Source organism: Camelus ferus, chromosome 27 (assembly GCF_009834535.1).
Source record: "Camelus ferus isolate YT-003-E chromosome 27, BCGSAC_Cfer_1.0, whole genome shotgun sequence".
Classification (NCBI taxonomy): domain Eukaryota; kingdom Metazoa; phylum Chordata; class Mammalia; order Artiodactyla; family Camelidae; genus Camelus; species Camelus ferus.
In genome coordinates, this window is record NC_045722.1 from 23,086,901 (window position 1) to 23,112,721 (window position 25,821).

The 25,821-nt window shown below is 54.8% G+C and overlaps 1 protein-coding gene across 4 annotated transcripts in view; it reads right to left on the reverse strand.

The window, feature by feature from the left end:
* The window catches only part of APBA2 (amyloid beta precursor protein binding family A member 2), a 176,519-nt gene that overhangs the window by 9,511 nt on the left and 141,187 nt on the right, over positions 1–25,821 (reverse strand). For 3 of the 4 annotated variants that reach the window (XM_032469206.1, XM_032469207.1, XM_032469205.1), the window contains 5 exons: positions 12,967–13,112; positions 12,189–12,224; positions 9,251–9,337; positions 3,353–3,538; positions 51–230 (listed from right to left, as the gene is read on the reverse strand). In XM_032469206.1, the coding sequence (XP_032325097.1) occupies positions 51–230; positions 3,353–3,538; positions 9,251–9,337; positions 12,189–12,224; positions 12,967–13,112 (635 nt within the window). The remainder of the gene's footprint in view (positions 1–50; positions 231–3,352; positions 3,539–9,250; positions 9,338–12,188; positions 12,225–12,966; positions 13,113–25,821) is intronic. The other variant, XM_032469208.1, reaches the window with a different exon arrangement.

Here is a 25,821-nt window from a genome sequence, read left to right on the forward strand (position 1 = left end):
CGCTCCCCCCGCATCGCACTCTCAAGCTGAGTGGGGAGCCCCACCCTCACCTCCTTGCAGTTCTCTGAGTTGGAGAAGTGGATGAGGTCGTCGTTGTACATCTCCTGCGTGTTGATGATGTCACTGTACTCCTTCTGGCTCAGGTCCTCGGGGTTGATGCCATTGGCCCGCAAGAACTCCTGGTAGGCCACACTGAAGGCCTGGCCAATGGACTGGGCGATCAGCTGGGCCTGCGGGGAGGGGCGCCCACTGGAGACCAGCCCGGCCCAGAGAGGAGGGGCCACGGTGGGGCTGGGTGCCAATGCAGAGGCAGCCTGCACAGGGCCCTTCCCTGCCTGGGTGGCCGTGGCCCTGGTCTCGCGAGAGCTGTCTCCCACCCACATCCCACTGTGGGTCTCCGTGCGGAGAGCCCTTCTGCTGCCTGGGGGGCCTGGTGACCCTGGCGGCCCTGACCTGAGCTGCTTTAAGTCCCAGGCATTCTAAGACAGAGCACGGTTTCGAATAAAGTCTGGGGTAACTGAATTCTTCGCTAATGATCAGCTTCATTGCTTTCATAGGTAACTGTGTTGTATTTTCTTCCCACCCATCTTATTCCACAGACTTTAGGTGTGTTCTTTGGGGAGCATCGCACTTTGAGGTGCTCTCTGTCCACCCGATATTTATTTCTCCAAAGCAACAGGACTCAGTTTGACTGGGGAGGCAGGGGTGTGGCTGGCCTCTCTCCCAGGGAGGTGTGGCTGGGCTGGGCTCAGGCCGACAAGAAGCATGGGACCTTGGGGACACAGCACAGAGCAAATCATGGAGCAGATCACTTCCTTCTATTCAACGGGACCACTTCCATGGACTTCGTGGAGTCTCTGACGCCGCAGAGACCTGGACCCGGAGCAGTCACTGCGAGAGCTTGCATGCCACCTGCTGGCGTGCAGATAAAGGCCAGTGGGAGGCGAGGGCCAGGGACCCAGCACCCGGGACACGTCACGCGCACGCTGGCAGCTGGGCAGTGGGAGCAGTGGGGCCCTCAGTGACCCCTCTGCCCACGGCCGGGCCCCACCCCCAGCCACAGGCTGCAGGAGCCCCAGGTCTGGTCTACTCCCTGCTGCCACCTCCCTCCCCACTGCCAAAAAGGAGACTCGGCATGGGCACCCCCAGCAAACCGCGGGTCCTGTTGACCCAAAAACAGGTGGAATTGAGGGATTTGGCCTAAATCCCATTCTCTACATGCTGCACAATTCACAGGCTGCAAATGAGTAAGTCTTTGCCTCAAAGCAGGCTGGGCCAGATAACAGAAGCAGAGCCCGGAGGGAGCCGACTCTAGGTGGGACAGGCCTCCCAAACTGAGCCCCCAGTGGTCTGCGGACAGGAAGCCAGTGTTCCCTCGCCAGGACCAGGACGGTGACTGGGAGCAGCGTTCTGGCGGTTTGGCAGCTGGGCTCAGAGCTAGGACAAGCCGGAGGCGCGGAGCCCCTAGACCACCAGGTGGCGCTAACGGCCCAGATGTGTTGGAGCCCAGGCGATGGGAGCCCAGTGAGGGCGAGTCCTGGAGACTGCCTGGCCTAGGCTCAAGCCAAGCTGGGGATCGGGGCTCCTAGGAGGAGGCTGGTCCCATGATGTTGGGTGGATGGTGGAAGGTGAAGGCCTGGACCTGCCCTGCCCCACTGGGGTCTCACACCGGCTGCCCCCAGGCCTCCGGGTGGATCTCACCCTGACTGAGGTCCCCGGGCTGGGTAGGGTGGTGTAAGAGTATTGCTCTGTTCACCCCATCACTCCCCTAAGACCCTCCTTGAGCTCTGCCTGGATAGCCCCCACCACCTCATCCTGGGGGTAGTGAGGCCATCCACAGCAGGGCTTCTGGGAACCTCAGCATCTTACCAGCTGCTGGCTGCGATCTCCCATCCCCCCGTCCACTTTGAGTGCCTGCATCCCTCCCACCTGAGCTGGGGCAGCTCCAGAGGGCTCTCTAGGGGGCTGGGACTCCCCAGCTCTGCAGGTCACAGCCAGCTGTGAACCCAGAAAGATGGGGAGCGTGCACAGGGGCTTCACCCAGGGGCTGGCACTGGAGGCTAGCACTCAGAGCTGGCCTCCTGCAGGTAGGTGAAGGCAGGAAGGGGAGGTTGCCCTGCCCCCAGCACTTTTTAGTGGCTCATCAACCCTGGCTTTCACTTTACATACAGACATTCCCCCCATGCTGGGTCTCTGAGACTTCAAGCCATTAGCCACACAAAAATGCCTACGCTGACGTCCACAGATATCTGCATAATGGTGAAAGGAACATGTGCATGCACTAGTGGGTCTCTATTTAAATTCCCTTCCCTATAAAGGTGTCATTGCTTCAAAGCCCTTGTAGTTGACTTCAATTTAGCAAAAAAGATCACCACCCCCACCCACCAGCCCACTCAAACGGGGGGAAAACACTGGGACCCTTCCCCGCTGTGCCAGGTCCCTGACACACCCTCGAGTCCCTTAGTGAAAGAGAACGCCCTTTCCAAGCATCCGTGGAGAGAGAATTTTAAAAAACTCTACTCTGGCAACAACCACAAGAACGGCTCAGCCCTTGCCTCCCAGGGTGTCCCTAAGACCTGCAGGGGGTCGGGGGGGAGTGCAGCCCAGAGACCCCGCTCACCTCTTGCCCCTGCCCCTCCTTTCCTCCCTCTTCCAGGCTGAGAAAGGTACTTTCATCCCGTTCAAGGGAGTCAAAGGGTTTAATGGTCTCAGCAAATCTGTGGTATTTTAAACTTCAGAATTACAGTTGACCCTCGTACCAAACGGGGGTGAGGGGCACTCACTCGCCCTCTGCACAGTCCAAACGAATCTGTGTATGAATGACAGTCGGTCCTCCAGATGCACGGTTTCTCCGAATCCGCGGTCCAGGACCCACAGATTTAACCAACTCAGATCGTGCGGTGCTGTAGCATCTACTCTTGACAAAGGTCTGCGTGTCAGTGGACCCGCTCAGTTCAAACCCGTGCTGTGCAAGGGTCCACTCTATTTTCCAACTTGTTATGACCTGAAATGGCCACCAGCAAAAGCAACCCTGGGGCCTGAGGGTGTGCATCTTAAAAGGGCCGCTTCATTTGGGGAGACACAAAGGGTTTGTTAAAGGATCTTGCCTTAGAACGCCCTTGGTATATTTATCAATGGTTCGATGTATAAACAGCTCCTGAAGAATTTATTTCGTGAAGCTGAGTTCACGGTCTCTGCATACTCAAAGCGGGTTAGAAAACTCGCTGCTTCCATTGGACGCGTCGGCGCACAGGACCGCCCCCTGATACACGGTTTCCAAGGCGCCTGGGAACCCGGAGCCCCGCAAGACTGGGGCGGGGGAGGGGAACAACCTGTCCGCGCGTTTACTTACATCCTCAGACTCGAACACGTGGCAGATCATCTTATACTGCTTCTTCCCCTCCTGGGCCCCGGGGGTGGTCTCGATGCAGTCCTGAGAGGCTGACCGCGGCATGCGGCGTCTAGCCATCAGCACCACGATGTTCCCGATGTCCGCGATGTAGGAGATGGTGCGCAGGGCGTGGTCCATCATGGTCTCCTGTCAGGAAAGGCATGAGAGGGCTCTGGGTTACAAAGAAGAGCACCCGAATTCGGGGGACTCTCAACCTCGACACCCTTGCGGTTTGGGGCTGGACCACTCTGTATCGGGAAGGGCTGACCCCGCACTGTAGGATGGTTAACAGCATCCCTGGCCTCTACTCACTAGATGCCAGCAGCATCTCCTCCTTCCCCAGTTGTGACAAGATCTCCAGCTACAGCCAAATGTCCCCTGAGGGACAAGGCCCCCAGGGTAGAGAACTTAGGTGAACAGAGCATTTTAGGGTGGTGACTCACAGTCAAGGTGATCAGACTTCACCTTGGCCGCACAGTTTCCAAAATGACACTGGTGGGGGTGTGATGCTGGGGAGGAGTACTGGGACCCATGGGAGGAGGGGCAGCAGCTGGCCACGTCCCCACATGCTCAGAAGCTGCCTGTGGCTCTGGACACGGGTCCCCTTCCTGCGAGGCGGGCGCCCAGCCCAGACCTCCTGCCAAACAGAGGAGGAAGGCTTCAGAGCCAGTGTTTCCCACGGCTGAGTTTTCCCCAGGGAGCCCAAGCAGCCTGGGCCGGGTCAGGGGCCCCTGAGGCTGCTCGCCTGACTCTGATCGATGTGTCTGTGCAGCCTCTGACATGCCTCAGGCCTGGGAGGCCCATTCCTCTCCATAGCCTTTGTCGTCTGACAGGAGTCTTCCCTGAGCATCCTGCCTGTGACCCCCACCCAAGTGGGCTGCACACAAAGGCTCTGAGAATCTCATCAGTTTGTCTTTCATGCCTTTGTTCTCTCTCCACAAAGGAAAAGCTGGCACTTCTGCAACTTCTGAAGCCTTTTTCTTCTTCCCTGAATTCACTTCTGCAGCAGATCCTGCTCCGTATTTGCCCTCCTGGAGCGGCTCTGTTCTCCAAAAGAGGAGGTAGGGTGATTCACAATCAGCAGAGCCCTTCGGGAAGGGACACTGGGGCGGCACGCCAGCATCTCTTGACTTCTGGCCACTTTCAGAAACACCTGTATCGATCTGTCGGTGTCAGAACTGTGCTCCTCCCCCAGTTCGGAGCTCAGGTCCGCGGCGGAGCCGTCTTCCTCACTGGCGGAGCCTGCCATCCTCTCCCCGGCCCTGACTGGCCACGTTTCCCACTTCTGTTCCCACCTCTCCAGTCCTTCTGCGAATGTTTTTTATTTTATCGTCAAACCAAGTTCCTGCCATGACTCTCCTCCAGTCCATCCTCAACAGTGCCCCAGTGCAGGTGTCAGACTCTGTGTGGCTGGACAAGTCACCCCAAGCCCCGCGGCCAGATCACCAGACCACAGCTCACAGAAGCTTCCTGACCTCCCACCTCTCCTTCTCCTCACTCTCGGTGACCCCAGAGCCTGTAGGGGCCAGTGCTTGGTCAGTCCATCTTTAGGGAGTGCTGTGCCCCCCACCTTCGCTAACCCTTTTTAACCTTCCCTCTCCCCAAGGCCAGCTCTGAGGGTCCCCGTGTGTTTAGATGAGGGAATCTGGCCTCCATGACTCAGGGATGCCATCATGTCCTCCTGAGCACACAGGTGGCCGGGTTGGTCTCATCTGCCCAGTAGGACGGTGGGCTCCTCGGGAGCAGGGCACATCTGCTTCCCCCACCAGCCCTGACTTCCCGCAGCATGGCAGAGGCTCCCCAGAAGCCAAGCACCGTGGGCAATGACTCAGGCACCAGCTGGTCTCCAGCAAGAAAAGTCATCAACGTTTCCATCATGGAGAACGAACGATTGCCCCAGATCCGTTCCCCGACAGTGTGCGCAAACACCCCATGTTCTCGCTCTCTCTTCCTCAACTCTTCAGCTAAGGGGGCTGGGACCCCAACTATCCTGGGGCTTTTCTTACCAGCTCACAAGAGAGCTGCTCCCTGCAAAGCAAATGCAGCACGAGGCCACCGGCTCTCACCCCATCTACAGGCTTGGCGGAGGGGGTGGGTGGGCACGGGAGGGAGAGGCAGGCTCTCCCTGCTGGCTGGGGAGATGCCTCTCCTGGGGGATGAGGACTCCCCACTTGGGGGACCCCAGCCGTGCTGATGCACAGAAATATGGGGAGGAGGAGGAGATGAACAAAGACTGAGCGAGACTCTGGGCAGCAGACCATGTCACCAATTGCCGAAGTGAGGAGAGATTGTTAAGAGACTGGGCAGCTGGATGGGACAGAGCGACCAGAAACTAAACCAAAAGTCCGAGAGCTTTCTACTGGAAAACAGGAAATGACAACCTCCTTTAAATACCTCGGCCAAGCAGAGGTGAGGTTGGATCAGAGCATTGGGAGGACTCTTGAAGATGATTCTTAAAGACCACCAGTGTGGCCCCCAGAAAGACGATAACCAGCTTGCCTCCTGCCCGGGAGTCTGCTGCAGATGCGGAGTCCAGCAAGATGTTGCTGGTCGAGGGCCCTGTGCTGCTGGTCTGGGAGGTTGTCCCTGCTCTGCCCTCCCCCTGCCTGGCACCTTCGGCCAACCCCGTGGCTGTGTACCTGAGCCCAAGGTGGCCTCTGGCCTCCCAGGACGTCCGGCCCACTGGAGATCGGGGGAGCATCTCCTCCCCACCCAGATCCAAGTTGTTAGCCGCACGTCCCTGGGATGGCCCGAACAGAGGGGAAACTCCGAGGTCTCCTGCTCCGTGGCTGTGGAACATTCCTGCCCACAGAGACCTGGGAAGCCATGGGCACCTACAGCAGCCACTGGAGGGTCCTGCACGGTCTCCAGGGTAAGAGCTGTGACCTGGGGGTGCAAAGTTTGAGGACAGAGAGCAGCGAGGCAGGGGCCCTGGAGGAGAGGGCACTAGATGGCAACAGAGCCCCACCCCTTGGGGATGGGAAGACGCCAGGAGGTCCAAGGTCGCTGTGATGCACAGCTGAGCGGGGCCCACAGCTAGGACTCCCACAGAGACTCTGAAGACTGACACGGAGAAAGCAGGGCTGCAGGAAAAGCACAGCAGGGCAAAGAGCAGACACAGACGGTCAGAACTGCAGCCCAGCCCTGCAGCCCAGCCCTGCTGTGTTCCCAGGAGGTGGGCACCAGCCACAAGATGCTGGTCCCAGCACGGCTGCATTTCAACGTAACCACGATGCTGCGTGCGGCCGGCAGGAGGGAAAGTCCATTGTGCTAAGGACTGATCTCAGACGGGCAGGCAAAGGAAATCGTAGCCTCTGGCTCTGTCCACTCTCGTGAGCTGATGCCCTGTCCTTGGTGATGGCTTTAATGTCAGGCCCTGTTTAGACACCAAAGACCTGGAAGGAGTGAAGGGCGGGCCGACAGGGAGGGGCTGGCTGGTGTGAGCCCTGCATGGAGCCTCCTCGTGTACCCCCTGCAGGGCCCAGTGTGAGGCTCTCCTGGAGAGTCAACGGGGCTCCGAGATGTTCGGGAACTTGTCCGAGGCCTCGAGCCCACAGGGGTGGCCCAGTTCCCCCTCCCAGGCCCCCGGTCCTGCCGCTGGGTTGCAGCACTTGCTGGAGCATTGGTGAGAGGGGGCCCGACACCGCCTTTGGAAAGACCTGCCTGCAGGTGGCCCTCGGCCCCTCTGGGGACTTGGATTTCAGGAGGGTGTCCGCCACCTGACCTGCTAAGAGTAGCTCGGCACACCTGAGACATTAGGGCAGGCAGCGCGGCCCAGCCTGAACCCCTGCTCGCTGTCAGGAGTCTGGAACGTGGATACCTGGCAGGAGAGGTGTGTGACCAAGTCCAGCAAAGACCTTGGGCGCCGATGCTCTCCAAGCACCCCTGGTGGCCCGCACTTCACACAAGCTGTCACAGCTCGTTGCTGGATGCACAGTTCAGTGCATCCCTCCCGACCTCCCCGGGAGAGGACTCGTGTTTCCCGGGGCTAAGCCCCACACATCTGCTCCTTCGCTGGTTTTGCTTCGTATCCTGTGGTCGGAGCAAGGCACAGCCTGGGAGGCCTCTTCTCAACTGATTGCCCTTGGGGTGGTCCCGGGGGACCCCGGCAGGTGGGGAGGTGAGGGCTGGGGGCCAGAGGAGTGGGAGGGAGGAGCAAGTGTAGACGGTTTGCCCACGAAACATCAGGAAACGAAGTGTGAGTCTGAGAAGTCCTACTCCTGACCCAGTCAGGTGGCTTCCTGCCGTCCCGCCCAGTGCACGGCCCTGGTGCAGAGGTTAGCAGGACACAAAGACCAGTGGGACAAGGCACAGGCTGGACACGGGGATGGACCCATAGGAGGAAGGGCAGTGCCCACGGTGGGATGTCCCCGAGGGCGGGCAGGCAGCAGGGTGCTGGGAGTGGGCTGTGGCAGGAGGTGGCTCCTCTGTCCCCCAGATGTCAGGTCTTCCTGCCCACAAGGCCCGGGGGGGGGGTGACAGCCAGCGCATCTGCCACCTGAGAGCCCTCTTCTGCGGCTCTCAGCAGCCCAGTGATAGGCACTGTCTACACCAGGAGAGAACAAGCAAAAAAAGCCCCTCAGGTGTTGGGAGCCGCGGTCTAGACTGTGGGATGGCTGACTCGGCGGTGCTGGTCTTGAACAGGTCATACAGATAAGAACTCCCAGACTAGAAATACATATATTGTCCAGCTCTGTCCATGTCGAGGGCCCAGGGTCGATGACACCCCAGCAACAAGGGGCACAGCCAGCACCCAGGTCTCATTTCTGCATGTCACACCCGCTAAAATGAACCGCGGCTCCTGGAAGAAATGGCTGGTTCCAGGTCTGGGGCAGGGCAAGGTCAAGGAAACTTCAGAACATCTTATGGTCTCAGGAAGCAGGGATGTGTTCAGAGACAGAAATTAGGACACCAGGATGACACAAGAGCCAGTGGGAGGGTCCCTGGCCAGATCCGGGATAATCCGAGCACCCAAACAAATAAGGATGGTAAGATATTATAATACAAGTTAAAAAAAAATCCATGGGTTCACAGTGAAAAGAAAGAGAGAAAGAGAGAGGAAAAACAAAAAGAAGATCTTCTTCACAGAAGCACATTAGATAAGTAGGAAGCGTGACAATTAGAAAATCACCATTTTGCATTTGCAACATCGTAGTCAACCATGACGAGATCCTCGCTGGATGCTAATGCCACTGGGCAAAGGGCGCCGGGGGACTGGGTGCCCCGGTGTTGCCACACGGATCCACTTGCCGACGGCAAATAAGGGAGGGGCTGTCACCCCAGCATCTGGCTATCCTCATCCATCCCCTCCCCACTGTTCCGAGGGCCACCCCACTTCCTGCGCCGGCCCCTCCCTCCATCCCACCAGGGCCAGGGCTCCCCTCCACCCTCTCCCGGGTTCACAGTCCTCTCTATCTGGCTCCTGTGTCGGCTTCCCTGTCTCCCCACAACAGCAGGCTCCCTGCAGAATCAAGGTCAGACACGAGCTGGGCACACAGTCTATATCTCAGGACCCCTTTCTGTTGGGGGCCGAAGGCCACCCAGGATTCCTCCTTCCAGCTCCACTCCCCAGCCTGGCACGCAGGGGCTTCGAGAGGGCTGTTCTAGAATCCCACGGGTGAGTGCACAACTCCCGCCCTCGCCTCTCCTGCATCGCATCCCCGTGGCAGCATCAGTCACCGACTGCACACCCGCCCCGGACAGCCAGCCCCCATGGCTCCCCCTCTGCCCCACAGCAGGGTCTGGGGTGACTGTCCTCGGGGACAGCCTTCTCATCCCCGCCACAGGGAGTCCAGCGGCTGGACCTGGCTCTCCGGGAGTCCCCGACCCGATTTTAAACAGCCGGCTCTCAGCACTCACCTGTGTGTCCGCATTTAACACCTTGATCCTCTGGGTGGAGATGAAGAGGTCCACTTCGGTCAGAGTCTGGGCATCACCCTCAGAGTTCTAAGGAAGGATGGTGGAGACTGTTACAGACCTTTTAAGAAACTAATTCAGACAAAGGCCTGACAGTCGTACCGAGGACCCTGAGCGCCCCTAGAGGGAAGAGCTCCTCCGGCAGGAGCAGCCATGGGAGTCTAAGTGCAGGCCTCCTCCCAGCGCATCCGCAGCTGAGCGAGTTCTCCAGGCAGCCGGCACAGGGCAGGGCGAGGAGCGAGGGGACCGCCTCCGGGAGGCTGAGCACCAAGCGGGTCTGTGTCACAGCATCCAAAGCATCCAAAGCCCCTTGACCCCCTGAGATTCCGGCCTGCCTGCCCACCCTTCCTGAACACGGCGAACACACGGGTCTGTGTGCGGGAACTCCCTTTCTAGGACTGGGGATTCCGAGTCTCCCCAGGAGGAGGGAAGACATTTTCAAAGAAGGGGGATTAGAATATTTGCATCTCCTTCTGGTTTAAAGTCACAGCCGTAGATCGGGAGTTCAGGATTTGCAGATACAGACTACTGTATATAAAACAGGCAAACAACGAAATCCTACTGCATAGCACAGGGAACTCTATTCAATACCTAGTGACAGCCTACAATGGAAAAGAATGTGAAAAGGAACATGTATGTGTGTATAGCTGAATCACGATGCTGCACACTTGAAACTAACACAACATTGTAAACTGACTACACTGCAGTAAAAAAATAAAATAAAAAAAATAAGTCACAGTCATGTCAACCCACTGGCAGCACTGGACCCACTCTTCCAAAAACCCTGAAAACAAGGCCTTGATCTGACCAGGCACTGCCCTCACAGGACACTGGAGAAGCTGTCTCACAAATGCCCCTTCTGTCATCTCCCGAGGAGACCCATCATATGGCCGCTAGTTATGTATAAAGGAATGTTCTGGAAGCTGAGGGCACTACTCAGGGTCTGCCCCAAACCAGGACAGCCTTTCATAGGTTTCTACACCTGTGGGAATGCTAATGACCCCTGCACACGGACGATGAGATACAGGTTCTCTGGTTCTTCCACTGAGGTGAAGAATTCTCTGTGGTCACTCAGGGGCCCAGAGTAGTCTACCTTCCACTTCACAGGAGCAGAAGTCGTGATTTAATTCCTCGCTAGGAAATCTGAAATCAAACCCCCTTGCTGACCATTCCTCAGGAATTCTGAGTCACAGAGAGGCCCTCTACTGCAATGACAAATATGGATTTTCAGTTTTCAAGGGTAAAGGTCTTTGGGGCCCTCAGCCCACCACAGGGGGACATGGCTTTTAACTGACTATAAACAGAAGAGAGTCCAAACTAATGCAGCTGAAAGTCTGCAGGACATTGGAGAAACTTCTTTCTTCTCTGTTCTTAAAAATCTAGTTAAGAATATGGAAAGGAATATATGTATGTGCATGTATGACTGAAACATTATGCTGTACACCAGAAATTGACACAACATTGTCAACTGCCTATACGTCAATAAAAAAGAATGCAAAAAAAAAAATCAGGTTACAGTCTCCATCCACAAGCTTTTCAAGGTTATTTTCTGGAATTATGGCTCAAAACCTTCTTTCCAAAAGGCAGGTCCGGCCAGAAGTAAAACAACAGTTGCAGGTGGACCCTGGTTTTAGTGACAGTTTGGGGGGACACGTAAGCCTGTGATACACTTGACAGGAGAAGAGGGAGCAAGCTTGGGGGTGACTGGGCTCCAGGTGGGGGTCAATGGAGAGACTGAAGCCTGCTCAGTAACAGGGAATGGAGAGGCCATCCCATCATACTCCCTGCGGGAAGAAGGGAGGGGGGCCTCAGACAACAGGACGGCTTGCACATCTATAGATGGGGACCACAGCCCCAGTCACCAGTAAGTCCGTGGCGGGAGGACACTGCTGACTCAGGGAGACCTTCTAGTCATCATCGGCCTGCCCGGCTGTGGGCCTGCCCAGCTGCGGGCCAACCAGAAAAGGGGCCTTTGGCAATGACCCTGAGCACCTTCCTGCCTGAGAGAAAGAACAATCCTTCCTGGAGGTAATAGGCTGGCCTCTGCCAGCCGCTGAGGCTGTCTTGCCTGCGCCGGCCCCCTCTGGGCTCTCCAGACTGCAGACCCGAGGAGCAGGCTGTGGTCCACCCTGACCGTCCTGCAAATATCACAGGGAGAGAGGGCTGGCCGCAGGGGGAAGGGAGACCCCAGACAAAGTTCTCTGGCCGCATTGCCAGAATGCGGTGTTCCTGGCGGGGGCAAAGAACTAACTCTCTCGCTGTTAAATCAACAAGCCAGGGCAGAGTCAGTGCCCTCCAACACCGAGCATTTGCTATTTCCCACCTTGAGAGGATAGTCAGAATATGGCCAGTATTTACCAAATGATCAGGCTGAGGAGCCAATCACTGAAGGTCAACTTGAGATTTTTAAGTCTGCTCCAGAAACTTCTCAATAGAGAGAGCATCTCCCGGGCAAACTGAACATCTCATCAACCTGATTCAGTAAATTAAACTTCATGCGTCTTTAAATGTCACAACCATGTAATTAATTCTGTACAGGGGGCCTCGGGAAGAAATGAGTCACATGGTCCTAGCAAATGCCACATTTAAGAATGTCTACTCGAAACAGCAACATCATGACAATAACATGCTCTCTAGCTCACAGACACGCAAAAAGAGAAAAATGCAAAAGGGCAACTATTAAATTCTTCTGTAAGGGGGTGGTAAAAACAACAAAAGGTGTCGTGATTGCATTCGGAAGTCTAGCACCTACCCAGGGAGGAGGAAAACACTCACTAGCCACAGCATTTCTGTTCCCAGGGGACTCCCCTTCCGCCCTCCTCCCTCCCCCACTGCACTGGATGAGCCAGAGAAAGACAAGCGAACCCCACACTCTACACACCGCTTTTTTCTTGATTTTAGCAGCCTTTTGCATCCTCTGAGCAGCGTGGAAGAGAAAAGAAAAACAAGTGGGCGAGAAGCGAAGGATGAGCTGTTTCAGTCTTGTAGGCAAGACCCCTGTGGAAGTCCTGCGGGAAGCCCTGCGGGAAGCGCTGCACCCCCTCACCCCCACCACGGGAGCCTGCGTGAAAATTCCTGATAACCACTGGGTCCGCGCGTGGGAGCCCCTGGGGGCCGGATAAGAGGGCAGACCCTGGGACTAAGCGAGCATCAGGGCTGGGGGCTGGGGGCTGGGGACTTGGCGGGGGACAGTCAGGGCTCTGTGCTGCCCCTGGATGCTTTCTTCTGTCCTGACCACAGCACTGGGCTCCTTCCTGGAGCCCCTTTCCTCAGACGAGGAGGTCAGAGTATGGTGAGGATGGGGAGGAGCTGGCATCCCTTCTCACCCCACAGGGGCGGGTGTCCACAGACCCCGTTTTGCCCAGAGGGCACCTCTGCAGGCCACTGCACCCCTCCCCCCGACCCCACTGGCTTTGCTGACTTGGCCCCTCCCTCCCTTTTCCGGGCTCCAGCCACTCACCACCAAAACCAGGTGATCCCACAGGCTTGTTCTCCCGTCCGAGGCCAAGTCTCCCTTCGCCTTGCCAGGCACCACAGACATTTCTGCTCTCCGTGCCAAGGGCTTTGGGGTCAGAGCTGGACAGAGGGCCTGTGCCGAGTCGCCCTCCCCTCCCTAGAGCTCCCTGAAGCAAACCAGGGCGCTCCTGGGCCACCCGTACCTTGACCCGGCTGACGGCCTCCTGTGCCTGCATCATTCGAATGTTTTTGGAAGGATTCCGTTCGGAGAGCAGCTGGGTGGACCCCAGGTAGTTGGCAGCAAAGATGATCCCATCAATGAGGTCTTCTGGTTCACAGGGGCCTGGAACTGAAGACGGCAACAATTATCAGCTCCCTGGACGACAGAGGAACGAGGCGGTGGAGGAGGCAGAACCATGGCCTCGTGGTCGTCGTCTGCAGCCAGCGGTCGGAGGTGGGTCTCCCGCCCTGGTTCCTCCATGGGGCACCGTGCAAGTAACTGCACTAAATCGACACCCAGGCCAGGAAACCCCGCACCCGCGGTGTCAGGGGGACAAGTCTGGCATCCCAGGCAGCAGTCACTCAAGGCACCTGGGCCTTCAAGGGGACACCACATGCTGCAATCCCAGAGGCACCCTTTCCCGGATATCCCCACGCCTGCCCCAGAGCCCTCGGTCGTCAGGACAGTAATGGGAGACTGCTCACTACCCTCCACCCACTTGGCTTCTGCACTGCAGGGCTCTGGCGTGCCCGCAGCCTTCCCACGAGGCCTGTGGGGCCCCTCCCCTTCAGTACAGCCCAGGTCCAGGCTGGGGAATGTGGTCCTGGTTCGACCTGCTGTCCGAGGCCAGAGCTGTCAACAGCCTGACCTGGAAGGTTCCATCTTGGCGCTGTTTACTACGGGAACCACTGGCCTCAGGTGGCTTTGGAGGACCCAAACGGGCTAGTGCACCGGAAGAACTGAATTTTAACATTGTATTGCAATCCGAAGTCATATGCACAGAAGCAGCCAGGTGTGGCTAGGGGCTCCTGGACTGCACGGGCAGCTCGAGGTGACAGTCAGCCAGCCTCTTCTGCAAAAGGCCAGATGGAGGAGACCTTTGGCTCTGCAGTGTACCTCTGCATTTGTAGCATGAAAGCAGGCCTGCCTGTGCCCCAGCAATGCTTGGGACACAAGATCAGGTGCCAGGGGAATCTGGCCCCCAGTCCACAGTCTGCCAACCTGCAGGACATCACTCAGCCTCTCTCTCACTGCCCACCTCCAGCCAGAGCCCTTTTCTTGGACACCTTGGCCTTGGCTCTTGGGCGTCCTTCCATCCTGAACTGGCCTGCCCAGAGCCCCTCCAGTGTCCACAGAGCTGGCTGTGCCATGGATCCCCCCGCCCTCAGGACCAGCAGCCTCCTGCCAACCCAACCCTCAGCCAGGGTTCCGTGGTCTCACTTCCGACCCACCCTGCTTCTGAGACTGTCCACTCATCCACCTTGGACACCCCACCCACCAGCTCAGTACCACCTGCCCCAGACCTCTGACCCCGTGCCACCACATCCTATCTGTCTGCCCTAGGGATTCGGCAAAACTGCAACGACGTTTCCTTGGACCCTGAGGCTGGAAACACCATCCCTCCTCCCCACCTAGTAAGGCAGTGGTTCCATTACAAATTCATGGCCTTCAGTGCCCACAGAACTCCTTGGCAACCCTGACGGGCTCCTCTGGGAAGCTCTCCCTCTGCCCTCTGTGCAGGCTATTTTATTCCTTTCTCCAGCCCCTTGAACTTCTGGCTGCCTCTCCCGGTCTGTCCTTGACAGAGCATCACCTGCTCCCAAATATGCCAGTGCCCCCGTGTGGTGGGCGTCTGTCCAGCCCCTCTTTGGCATTCCCTGGAGGCAATGAGGTCCCTACCTGGGGTCTAAGGATCACCTGAGACCCCATCCCTCTCACTCTGGGATCCCATGTCTCCCACTGTGCACTAAACCAAGTCCCATCTCAGGTCTCCCCATGGCTTTGAAATATCCTCCAGTCTCCCCAGGCAGAGTCAAACTCTCCTTCACCACAGTCCTGCCTGCAGTGGGCTCCCCCACTCTCCTCCCTCTGGAAGCTCAGTGTCTACAAAGATCTGCCTGTCTGTGTCCACACTCCCTCCTCAGCCCATCCCAGCCTGGCTACTGTCACCACCGCTCGTGGACACCACAGTGCACACAGGGCAGCTGGGTTTCTATGTCCATAGATTTGCAAAGGACATGGTAGCAGTCTGAACCCCAGCCCCATACCCTCAACACCCACCTGTGGCTCCCCTGGAAGGGCCCAAAGGGACGTCCATCTCAACACGCCCAAAGCAAACCCTGACCCTTCTCCACGCCAACCTGGGTACCTCCCCAGCCCTGATCTCAGAGCAACCTGGCCACCCACCCAGCGAGGCCAGTCTTCACCCCATATCCATCCCCTCCCAAGTCCTGTCCATTTCACCACTAAACTGAACTGGAGTCTGTCCACTTTCCCCAGTTGTGCCACCACCATCATCCCATTCTCCCTGGTCAGTGACAACCATCTTCAACCAGCCCATGTGAATCACAGTGGACTGCGTGTCTGTGTCCCCTGATCCCCAATTCATATGTTAAATCCCAACCCCCACTGTGACAGGTAGTAAGACTTGGGGTCTTGGAGAGGTGATTAGGCCACGAAGGTGGAGCCCTCCTGAGTGGGATCAGTGCCCTAATCAGAGAGATCCCAGACAGCACCCTTGCCCCCTTCTGCCAGGTTAGGACAGAGAAGACAGCCGTCTGCAGCTCAGGAGAGGGCCCTCACCAGACGCAGCCGTGCTGGCCCCTGAGCTGGCTTCCAGCTTCTAGAACCGTGAGTAACACTATTCTGTTGTTTATGTGCCACCTAGAATGTGGTGCTTTGTCTCAGCTGCCAGGGTAGAGACGGGGATCTGCTGCCCACAGGCTGCTCTCCATGGTGCTGAGAGGGACTTGAGACCAGAAACATGATCCTTCTTCCTCCCCTGCTTGAAGCCTCTAAGGGCCTACCACTGCTTTCAGGACTGGAGCCCCAAAACCCAGGGTTCTGGGTCCAACGTACATGCCCGTGGGGGTGGGAAAAGTCTCACTGGCCTCTGTCACCCCAATGTCAGCAGAGCCCTAGAGATGGGGGTCCCAGCTCCTGCCTGCATCCCCACTCCAGTTGCCCGGGCACTGCAAGCTGGGGATGCCTGGAAAGATACCTGTACATTACACTTTCATTCGAACAAGCTTCAGCTCCATGGACCTTAGACTCAAGCTCCAAAATCAGTCCCAGCCTGTGCCCTTTAGCCTGAAGGGCCACATCCAGGGTTCACACAGCAGACAGACCTACATGCCAGGACACTGCAGATGCAAAAAGCAACAACCATCTCTTCACACCAGAACCACAGCACTTGCACAGAAGTCGATTCTATGATGTGCTTTAGAACGTGGCGAAATATTCTGAAGTTTCAAAGAAAACTAACATAAGTAACAACGGGCCCTGGCAGGTCCCAACTCAGGAATGCCCCAGGTCAGCTCCTGTCCTGACAGCACAGATCTGGGGGGCCCCAGACATCATGACACCACTTCCCTGGAACCCCCATTCTCCCCATTGACTCTGACATCCTCCCCAGCTGTGCCCAGAGGATACAGCCCCTCCCCCTGGTGCTTCCTCCAGGAATCTCTGATAACACTTGTGGATGCCTCAACTAGACCCTCAGGGAACTGGACCCAAGGCACTGACCCCTCAGCCCCTCCAGAGCCCTGTCGCCCGGTCTGTGCAGGTCACAGATGCTGTCCCCCACAAATGGACACTTGGTGACTCCCACAGCATGCTGGTGGACTTTCCACAAGTCTTAGCCCCATCTCTGCCATCCGTGTCTGGAGGAAAGGAGCATGAACTGGGAGGAAGGGGTGCCTTTCCAGAGCCTTGCTCCAGTGGGGAAGATGTGAGCCTAAGTCTGCAGGGTAAGCACAGCCCCTCAATATGGCCTCCCCACCGCCACTCTGTTCTGGGGGAAAGTGCAGGTGGTCCCAGAAGCCCTGGAGTAACCGCCCATCCCACACTCTCAGCCAGTCCTCAGCAAGTGTCCCCATGCCATGTCCATGGGGCGGGGGTTCACGTGGCACTCTGTGGCCCCCATCCCTGGGGATGAGGGGTCAGCCTTCTGAGACCTCTGTCTCCTAATGCCCCCTTGCCCGTTCCCCAGGGTGACCTTGGTCAGCTCCCGGACCTCCCCAAGGTTCACGCTCCTGTCTCGCTCCATGTCCCAGAGGAGGTTTATTAAAGGCTGGTCCATCTCCCCACCGGATCTGGGGCCCATCTCCTCACCGGATCTGGGGCCCACCTTGGGGCACAGACTGCTGTTGTGAAGGATGCCCCATCCCAGGCAGTAGAGTTCACCACTCGCACCCACAGACACCTCCCTGGGAAGAGGCCAGGGGAGGACTAGGGGCTTTGTTGCAACCCCAGCAGATACCCATCTCCGCAGGGGTTCCTGTCACTCTTACCTTGCTCTTTCTTCAAATGGAAAACACCTCATACAACAGTGTCTCAAGCATCCCACCCGCCTAGACACACATTAGGAAGCAGAGAGGAGCGGCCGATGAGGGCGCGCAGATTTCAGCATCTCAGACACAGTCCTCAACTCCAATCACGACATGCAGAGCAAGGATCAAACAGCCTCCTTCTAAGACTGAAGTGGCTGGCCCTGCGTGTTTGAGAATAAATTGTTTTTCTTTTGCTAGACTCTTGAACCAACCCTAAGCCACCAGAGGGAGACAGGACAACAAAAAACAGAGAGAGCTTTAAGGGAGATTCTCTCTCCTCAGAGTGATTTCTCCTATTAATTTCCTTTCTATGGCCTAGTATGTACACATGTGTATCAGAACATCTCTGCGCAGCTTGGACAAGAAGAATAAGGTGCTCAGTGTCTTCCCTGCTCGAGGAAGCCTTCATCTGAGGCACCCACTGGAGAAACAGGGCAGAGGTGGGAGTCCCCCAGAGCCATGCCTAGGAGCTCCCCACCGCCACCTGGGGGGTGATTATCTGGAAGGGGGGTGGTCAACAGAGGCTTCCAAACAGTGGCTTGGCCCCAGATGGTCTCACTCACCTGTGCCTGAATCTCCCCAGGGTCCTGGAGGGGACCGCTGGGGGAGGGGGCAGAGCACAGACATGGACAGTGGTGTAGGTGTGAGTCTGAAGGCCATGGAGAGCAGCCTGCACCTTGACACCCCAGACCCCTGTGCAACATCTGTTCCATCCAATCCTCCTCAAGTCCATGAAGCAGACCTCAGTGTCCTCATTTGACAAATAAGAACAGTCTATGTGGGGTCAAATCATTTTGCCCAAGGTCACCATCACTGATTCAGGCACAAAACATTTCTAAGCTCTTGTACATGAGGACCTATGCTGTGACAGGAGACAGGGAGCTCACAGGCCAAAGGTCCCACAGTCACAAAATAAAGGTATCAGGGTGCCTTTGCCTTTGCACATGGTGAAAGGCATGAACGAAACACCCAGTGCCCAATGAGATGCAGCAGGAAAGGAACTGGGATGGCTGCCCTTTGAGCGGATACATGGAGAATGAAAGGAAATCAACAAGCTGTAGATGGGAAGGAGGAGCAAGCTTCCCAAGCTGCAGCAAGAGCAGGTGCAAAGGCCCTGGGGTGGCAGGAAGAAGTGCAAACCGCCTGGGATTGGGCGGCCAGTTAGGACTACTCGAGGCTGCAGAGCAGATGCCGGTGGGAATGTGAGCATCCTGGGGCCCCACTCAGGACTGTCACTTAACAGGGTATTGGTCAGGGAAGGAGCCCAGCCTCTCTGCCTTTAGAAGGTAACTCAGGCTGCGGAGAGGCAAACCGCAGAGGGGAAGGAGGGAGGCTACTGCAGGGTCCTGGCAAGTGAGGGATGATGATGACGACGATGATGGTGTGGAACAGGATGATGGTAAAGAGACAGACAGTGACAGACTGACTCACCAAAGAGGTTCAAGCTACAGGACATGGAAGGGGGGCTGGAGGAGGAAGAGGAGGGCTGCGACTCACTGTGGAGGGGCCCTGGGAGAGGGCTGAGCTCAGGGTGGGGATTCTGGGCAGGTCTAGTGGCAGGAGCCCAGAGTACCCCCAAAAGCTCAGAAGGCAGTGGGACTCGGGAGTCCCAGGGAACTGCGTGTCGGTACCAAGTGGAGCCACATGGGGGAAAGAATCATCGGGGGGGGGCGCTAGGTGGGGCTGGGCTCTGCCAGCTCCAGTGCTCTCCATCCAGGCGGTGGAAGGAGAAGCGGCAAGAAAGGCAGACAGACAGAAGGTGGAGGGAGTCCAGGAAAGGAAGGGCCTTAGAAAGGGAGGTGTGCCTGGCTGCGCCTGGGGCTGGTGGGAGGAGGAAAGGCGCCCAGGTGCTTGTTGAGCAGAGGGATAAGGAAGCTGGCAGTGACCTTGGAGCACTGACCCTGCACAGAGGGCTTCAGGAGCATGAGGGATGATGAGGAAGGAGGCAGCTGGTCCCAAATGCCAGTTGGGAAGACGAAGAAGAGGCAGTGGTGACATGGATGGATGCAGGACCAGACGCTGGGTTTGGAAGGCAGTGGGAGGGGGAGTGGAAGACACAGGGGAGAAATGATGTTAGATGGACCGGCTGGGGCTCCAAAGAGCAGAGGGGGACCTGGCCGCCACTGGGAGGTGGAGCCGCAGCCCTGATTCGGAGAGACGGGGAGCAGGAGCACGGAGGCCACGTCCAGGCCACACCCAGACCAGTGGAAGAGCTGCCCTGGGAGGGGTATGCAGTGGGGAGAGGAAGCAGGAGGGGAGGAACATAAGACTCACGAAACTGGGCATCAGGGAAGACCTAGGGTGTGACATCGGGGCCATGGATGGGCTCTGTCTGCCTCCAATGCCTCTCCTACCACACCAGCCTGTCCCAGAGCCAGACGATGTCCTAGAGCCCTGGGGCTGTGCCTGTGAGAAGCCGCTGAAGGTTAAAGGGGTCCTGTAAGACTGACATAAAAGAGAAGACGCTGGAGGAGGGAGAGCATAGCTCAGTGGTAGAGCATGTGCTCAGTGTGCACCAAGTCCTGGGTTCAATCTCCAGGACCTCCATTAAAACATAAATAACCTAATTATCCACCCCTCAAAAATTAAAAAATAAAAGAAAAAAATTTTAATTAAAAAAAGAGAAGATGCTGTCTGAAAACCAGACCTGTGTGTCACTTCTGGGGAGAGGCCACGCCGGGGTCTGCAGGGCGGGTCTGGGCATCACTGAGGAAAGGTCTGCGGGATCCACCAGGTGGGGCAGTAGACACTGGCCACCGGCAGGAGGCAATTCAAAAACTGGGAGTCAAGGAAGGAAGGTCAAAGCCAAGCCCAATTCAGTGCATAAATCTGCCCAAGACAGGTCCTGGGCAGAAGCCTCTCGTGCTTGGGAGAATTCCTTCCCAGAAAAAGTAGAATGAATTAAAAAATCTGGCCAAAAGAGGAAAAGGTGTAGGCATGAGGCTGTCTGCTGCAGCGCTATTTGTAACAGCAAAAAAAACCAAAAAACAAAAAAAAACCCCAAAAACTGGAAACCGCCCAAATGTTCCCGCACAGGGACATCCGGTCTGCACAGCAGGGTCTCTGGAGCATCACAGAGTCCTCTACACTCTGCCCTGTGGGGGGAATTTGGTATCATCTCTTGGATTTAGGATTCAGCGAAAAAAGCAAGATGAAGAAAAGGGTGTTTAACTCATCACCTAAGAAAGGGGAAGATAGGCTTATAATTAAAATACGGGCGATGTTAAAAATGCTTACCTGTCGTGGGAGAAAAGGATTGGGGGAAGGGGTCATAGGGGAAGAAACCAGGTATCTCTGCATATACCCTGTTCTATATATTTGATTTTTGAACCCTGTAAGAATTTTATATAGTTATAAAACAAGATTAAAATTTGAAAAGCATCCAGAATATATAAACAGCTCATACAACTTCATAAAAAAAAACCAACCCAATCCAACAACCCAATTCAAAAATGGGCAGAAGACCTAAACAAGCAATTATCCAATGAAGACATACAAATAGCCAATAGGCACATAAAAAAATGCTCAGTATTGCTAATTATCAGAGAAATGCACATCAAAACTACAATGAGGTATCACCTCACATCAGTCAGAATGGCCATCATTAAAAAGTCCACAAATGATAAGTGTTGGAGAGAGTGTGGAGACAAGGGAGCCCTCCCACACTGCTGGTGGGAATTTGTCTGCTGCAGCTGTTACGGAAAACAGTATGGAGATTCCTTAAAAAACTAACAAGAGACTTACTGTATGATCCAGCAATCCCACTCCTGGCATATATCCAGAGGGAACTCTAATTCGAAAAGATACATGTACCCCAATGTTCATAGTAGCACTATTTACAATAGCCAAGACATGGAAGCAACCTAAATGTCTATCAACAGAGGACTGGATAAAGAAGATGTGGTATATTTATACAATGGAATACTACCCAGCCATAAAAAAGAATAAAATAATGCCATTTGCAGCAACATGGATGGACCTGGAGATTGTCATTCTAAGTGAAGTAAGCCAGAAAGAGAAAGACAAATATCATATGATATCATTTATATGTGGAATCTAAAAAATGATAGAAATTTTACTTACAAACCAGAAATAGACTCATGGACATAGAAAATAAAACTATGATTACCAAAGGGGAAAGGGCAGGGAGGGATAAACTAGGAGTTTGGGATTAACACATACACATTACTTTATATATATAAGAAATATACTACATATATATAAAATAGGTAAACAACAAGGTCCTACTGTATAGCACAGGGAACTATACTCAATTTCTTGTAATAACATATAATGGAGAGGAAGGGCATGTAGCTCAGTGGTAGAGTGCATGCTTAGCATGCATGAGGTCCTGGGTTCAATCCCCACTGCCTCCATTGAAAGAAAAACATACAATGAAAAATAATCTGAAAAAAATGTACATATATGTGTACATATAACTGAATCACTTTGCTGTACTCCTGAAACTAACACTGTAAATCAACTACACAACAATAAAAAATAAAATTCGAAAATAAATAGGTAACTCACATCTGAACACAAAGACACGTCCCTGAGGCTGCTCACTGCAGTGCTGACCAGAAACCATCTAACCATCAGTTTGATTAATGCGCATCACACGTCCTGGTAACTGAATCCTGTGTTTTCTCTTAATTAGGTGGATCTCTAGCTGTTGTCTCCGAGATCAACCAAGGAATGAGAAAGCTTAGTGCAGACCCACGTGACCAATGCAATAGCTCTTTTAAGAAAAAAGGTCTCTATATAGGCTTATATATGTCCAGGAAATTTCTGGAAGGCTTCACCAGAAATTTAGCAGTGGCTTCCGCAGCAGAGAGGGATTAGGGGCCTGGGGTGTGTAGACAGAAAAGGGGGAGGTACTATAGGGATTTCCAGGGTAGGTTTTATATTCTTATGGCTATTGGCTTGAACCAAGCACAGTTTAGAGAAATCTCACCAAACCTTAGAGAACAGAAGTTCCTATTTTAAGACAGGTCCAAGCCCTGTTCATGCTGACCAGATGGAATACTGGAGACAAGATCTTGACAAGATGTTCCTTTGTTTGTTTGTAACAAGGAAAAGTCTTTCTTGTTTTCAGAATCACTCTTTGTAACCTCTGCTCCCTTCTGGTCTCCCAGGTTTACCTGACTTTGGTCATCTGACCCAGAGCATCCCAGACCTACTGGTCACCAGTCTGCCCAGGACTGTTCTGGGATCAGGACTCCCACTCCTCTCATGGGCTGAGAGCTGCCTTCAGCATAAAAGTCTTATTGGAACAGGTTCACCCCAATTGCTTATTTTAAGAACAAACCCAGGGTCAGATCAGAAATGTCCACTGGATGAAAATAGCCAAGTGGCTTCTTCACGACAGTGAGGACCCTGAAGAGGAGGAAGATGTGAGGTGAGCTCAGCCCCTGGCCTGTAAGTCAGGGACAGGGACCCCCCAGGATCTCCCAGCACTGGGGTGGGAAGTTGACAAGGTATAGATAGGGTGTAAGGACCCTTTCGGGGGCTTTGGGACTTGAGGACCACCAGCATCCTCTCAGGAGCCAAGAGTGTGAATGGGACGCCGGTGTTTCAGGATGTCTTCCGAGAGCCTTAGCTGCTGGACCAGGAGGAAAACAGTGTGAGGGACCAAACACAATCTATCAGCCTTTGATGTTTTGTGCTGAAGTGCCACTGTTGGGCTCCATTCGTCCAACATTTGGCTTTAGTGAGCACATTTCTGGTTTTATAAAAAAAGTGAGACTTTCACATACACTCGCTCAGAAGCCGATGACCATCTGGCCCACTTAGATGCAGGCTGCTGCAGCCTCCATGTCCCGAGGGAGGGGACACCCTGGGGCTGCCTGCTGTTTCTCACTGCGCCGGCAAAGGGGGAGAGAGCTCTGTGCAGGCCCTCCCACCAGGGGTATCCTGCAGTGTCAACCTTCCAGACCATGAGGGTCTGGGAGGGCCAGCGTTTTCCCGTGGACCGTGGTCACCACAGGGCTCTTCCCTCGAGGCCTCTGGGACCCTGAGCCTGAGAGGGGCCAGCAGCTCTGACACCCAGAAGGTTCTCCTTGGTGGACTCCCTGGAACGTGAGGTGTGTGTCTTCACCAGGGAAGCATGCCCTCTCCCGCTGCACACAACGGGCTGCTCAGGCAGGACGGCAAGGGCAGGGAGAGCTCAGACCCCAGCCCAGTTCCCAGCCCGCCTGTGCCAGGGACCGCCTGGGGATGCACCCTCTCTGAGTCTCGGTTTCCTCATCTGCAGCAGCACCGCCCTCAGGAGGTGACCGAGTCAGCGAAGCTCAGGCATCAGAGCTGCGCCTGGCTCCAGGTGAGCACCAAGGGTTATCTGACCTCCTTACTGGTGGTGTACATGAAGGCACGTCAGGGAGGCAGGGCATCAGCTCAGCTGAGAAGCAGCACTCAGATGGTATCACTTTAACTGTTACTGTTATTTTTCACCATTAGTAACAATTAGAGGATGTGAAATAAGGCATACAGGATACCGTCCATCCCTCATCAAGGCTCCAGGAAGGTTTCCCACCAGTGCGATTTCCCAGACCCAGACCAGGTGGGAGGCTGACTCCACCATCACGGTTACACCGGGTCCTCTCAGCTCTCCAGACTGTCAACCACAGGACTGAACAAGCCTGGAGGCTCCCCCACACTTGAAATGCTTGCCAGCTGGGCTGGGCATGCTCCCTCCATCCCCATTTCCAGACCCACTCCCCTACCTTCCAGGAAAGCCCAAGATGCCACGGTCCAGCCAACACTGCAGGGCGAGGTCACGTGGCATGGCTCTGGTCCACGAGGGATGCAGAAGTCCCCAAGGCCCTTAAGGTTCAATGAAACACTCAGATTCGTGAGGTCTCCTAAGCTGAACCAGACACCAGGGCCACTTCCTCAGATGGAATAAGGCCGGGCCCAGAGTCTGCAGGCTGGAATCTTCCGAGAGTCCACACAGAAGTCCATGCAGCGTCCACACCACCACCCAGGAGCCAGCCTGGGGTAGGAAACACCCATCCAGGAGGGTGCATGGAGACTTCTCAGCTTAAGAGCCTCGTGTTCCTCCCAGGAGCCAACATCTGTTACGCTCCCTCCGTGGGTGTGGCTTCCACGGTCCCCTCCAGGGATGCGTCTGGTTACAAGAGTGCCCTCCAAGGGAGGCTCAAGCTCAGGAACCCCCCACAGCTACGGGCCTCCAGTCTGGACACAGTCCACCCTCTGCACCATCCTTCCCACAGCTGGTGTGGGCTTTGGCCCCTTTCTCTCTTCTTCCTGCCCAAAACAGGAAGTGGTGTCTGGAGGGACCCAGACACTGACGAGGTCATGCATGGATGAGCCCAGGAGAATCAGAAGTGCTGGTCCTGACATCACGGAGCCATCAACCCAGCAGCCCCTAGCCTCTGGAACTCTTTACACAAGAAGCTTCCCTGTGAGCTCACAGTAGGTGGCATCCCTAACTGATAAAGGCATCAAACTGGGGGTGGATCCCACATTCATTACATGCTAGGGTTTTTCATCAATATTTCTTCCTGCTGCTGAGTAAGACTTTTGGTCCTTGAAGTCGCTGTTGAAAATGAATCCTCTCCTATTAAGGGATGTGTTTTTGCTGTCAGACCTCTATGTTTTCACAACGATCAAAGGGCTTCTCTTGTATATGAAAGTCTAAATTAAGGTTGTCTGCACTGGTTTGAGCTGGGTACAAGAAGCGTTAGCCACTCTGCGTTGGTTGGAGGAATGGTTCTCATTTGGTGTAGAACAGTCTGAGCTCAGACAGAGCAGGCTGTCTTCTGGAATGCTGGCACCTAGAGGTGGGACCCAAGGCACCTAGGCACTGACCATGCTTCTCGATCCCTCTCCACTCCCCTCCCCTGCAGGTGTGAGGTCGAGTCAGGAGCCAGAGGAGGAGCCTAGTTCCAAATCACTCCCCCAGACAAACTTGAGGGAGTTTTGCCCAAAGGACACCATGAAAAGATATGTGGAAAAGTGAACTTCTTTTGTGGTGTATACACAATGGAATACCACTCAGCCATAAAAAAGATTTTAAAATAATGCCTTTTGCAGCAACATGGGTAGGCCTAGAGATCGTCACATTAAGTAAAACAAGCCAGAAAGAGAAAGAAAAATACCATATGGTATCACTTTTATGTGGAATCTCAAAAAAGAAAAAAGACACAAATAAACTCATTTATGGAACAGAAACAGACTCACAGATATAAAAAACAAACGAATGGTTACCAGGCGGGTAAGGGGATAGGGAGGGCTAAATTGGGAGTTTGGGATTTGCAAATACAAACTACTATAAATAAAATAAATACCAAAGACCTATTGCATAGCACAGGGAACTATATTCAATATCTTGTAATAGCCTATAATGAAGAAGAATATGGAAAGGAATATATATATATTTATATCACTATGCTGTACACCAGAAACTAACACAACATTGTAAATCGACTATATTTCAATTTTAAAAAAGAAAGAAAAGTGAACTTCTTGAATCCACAAGAAACTCT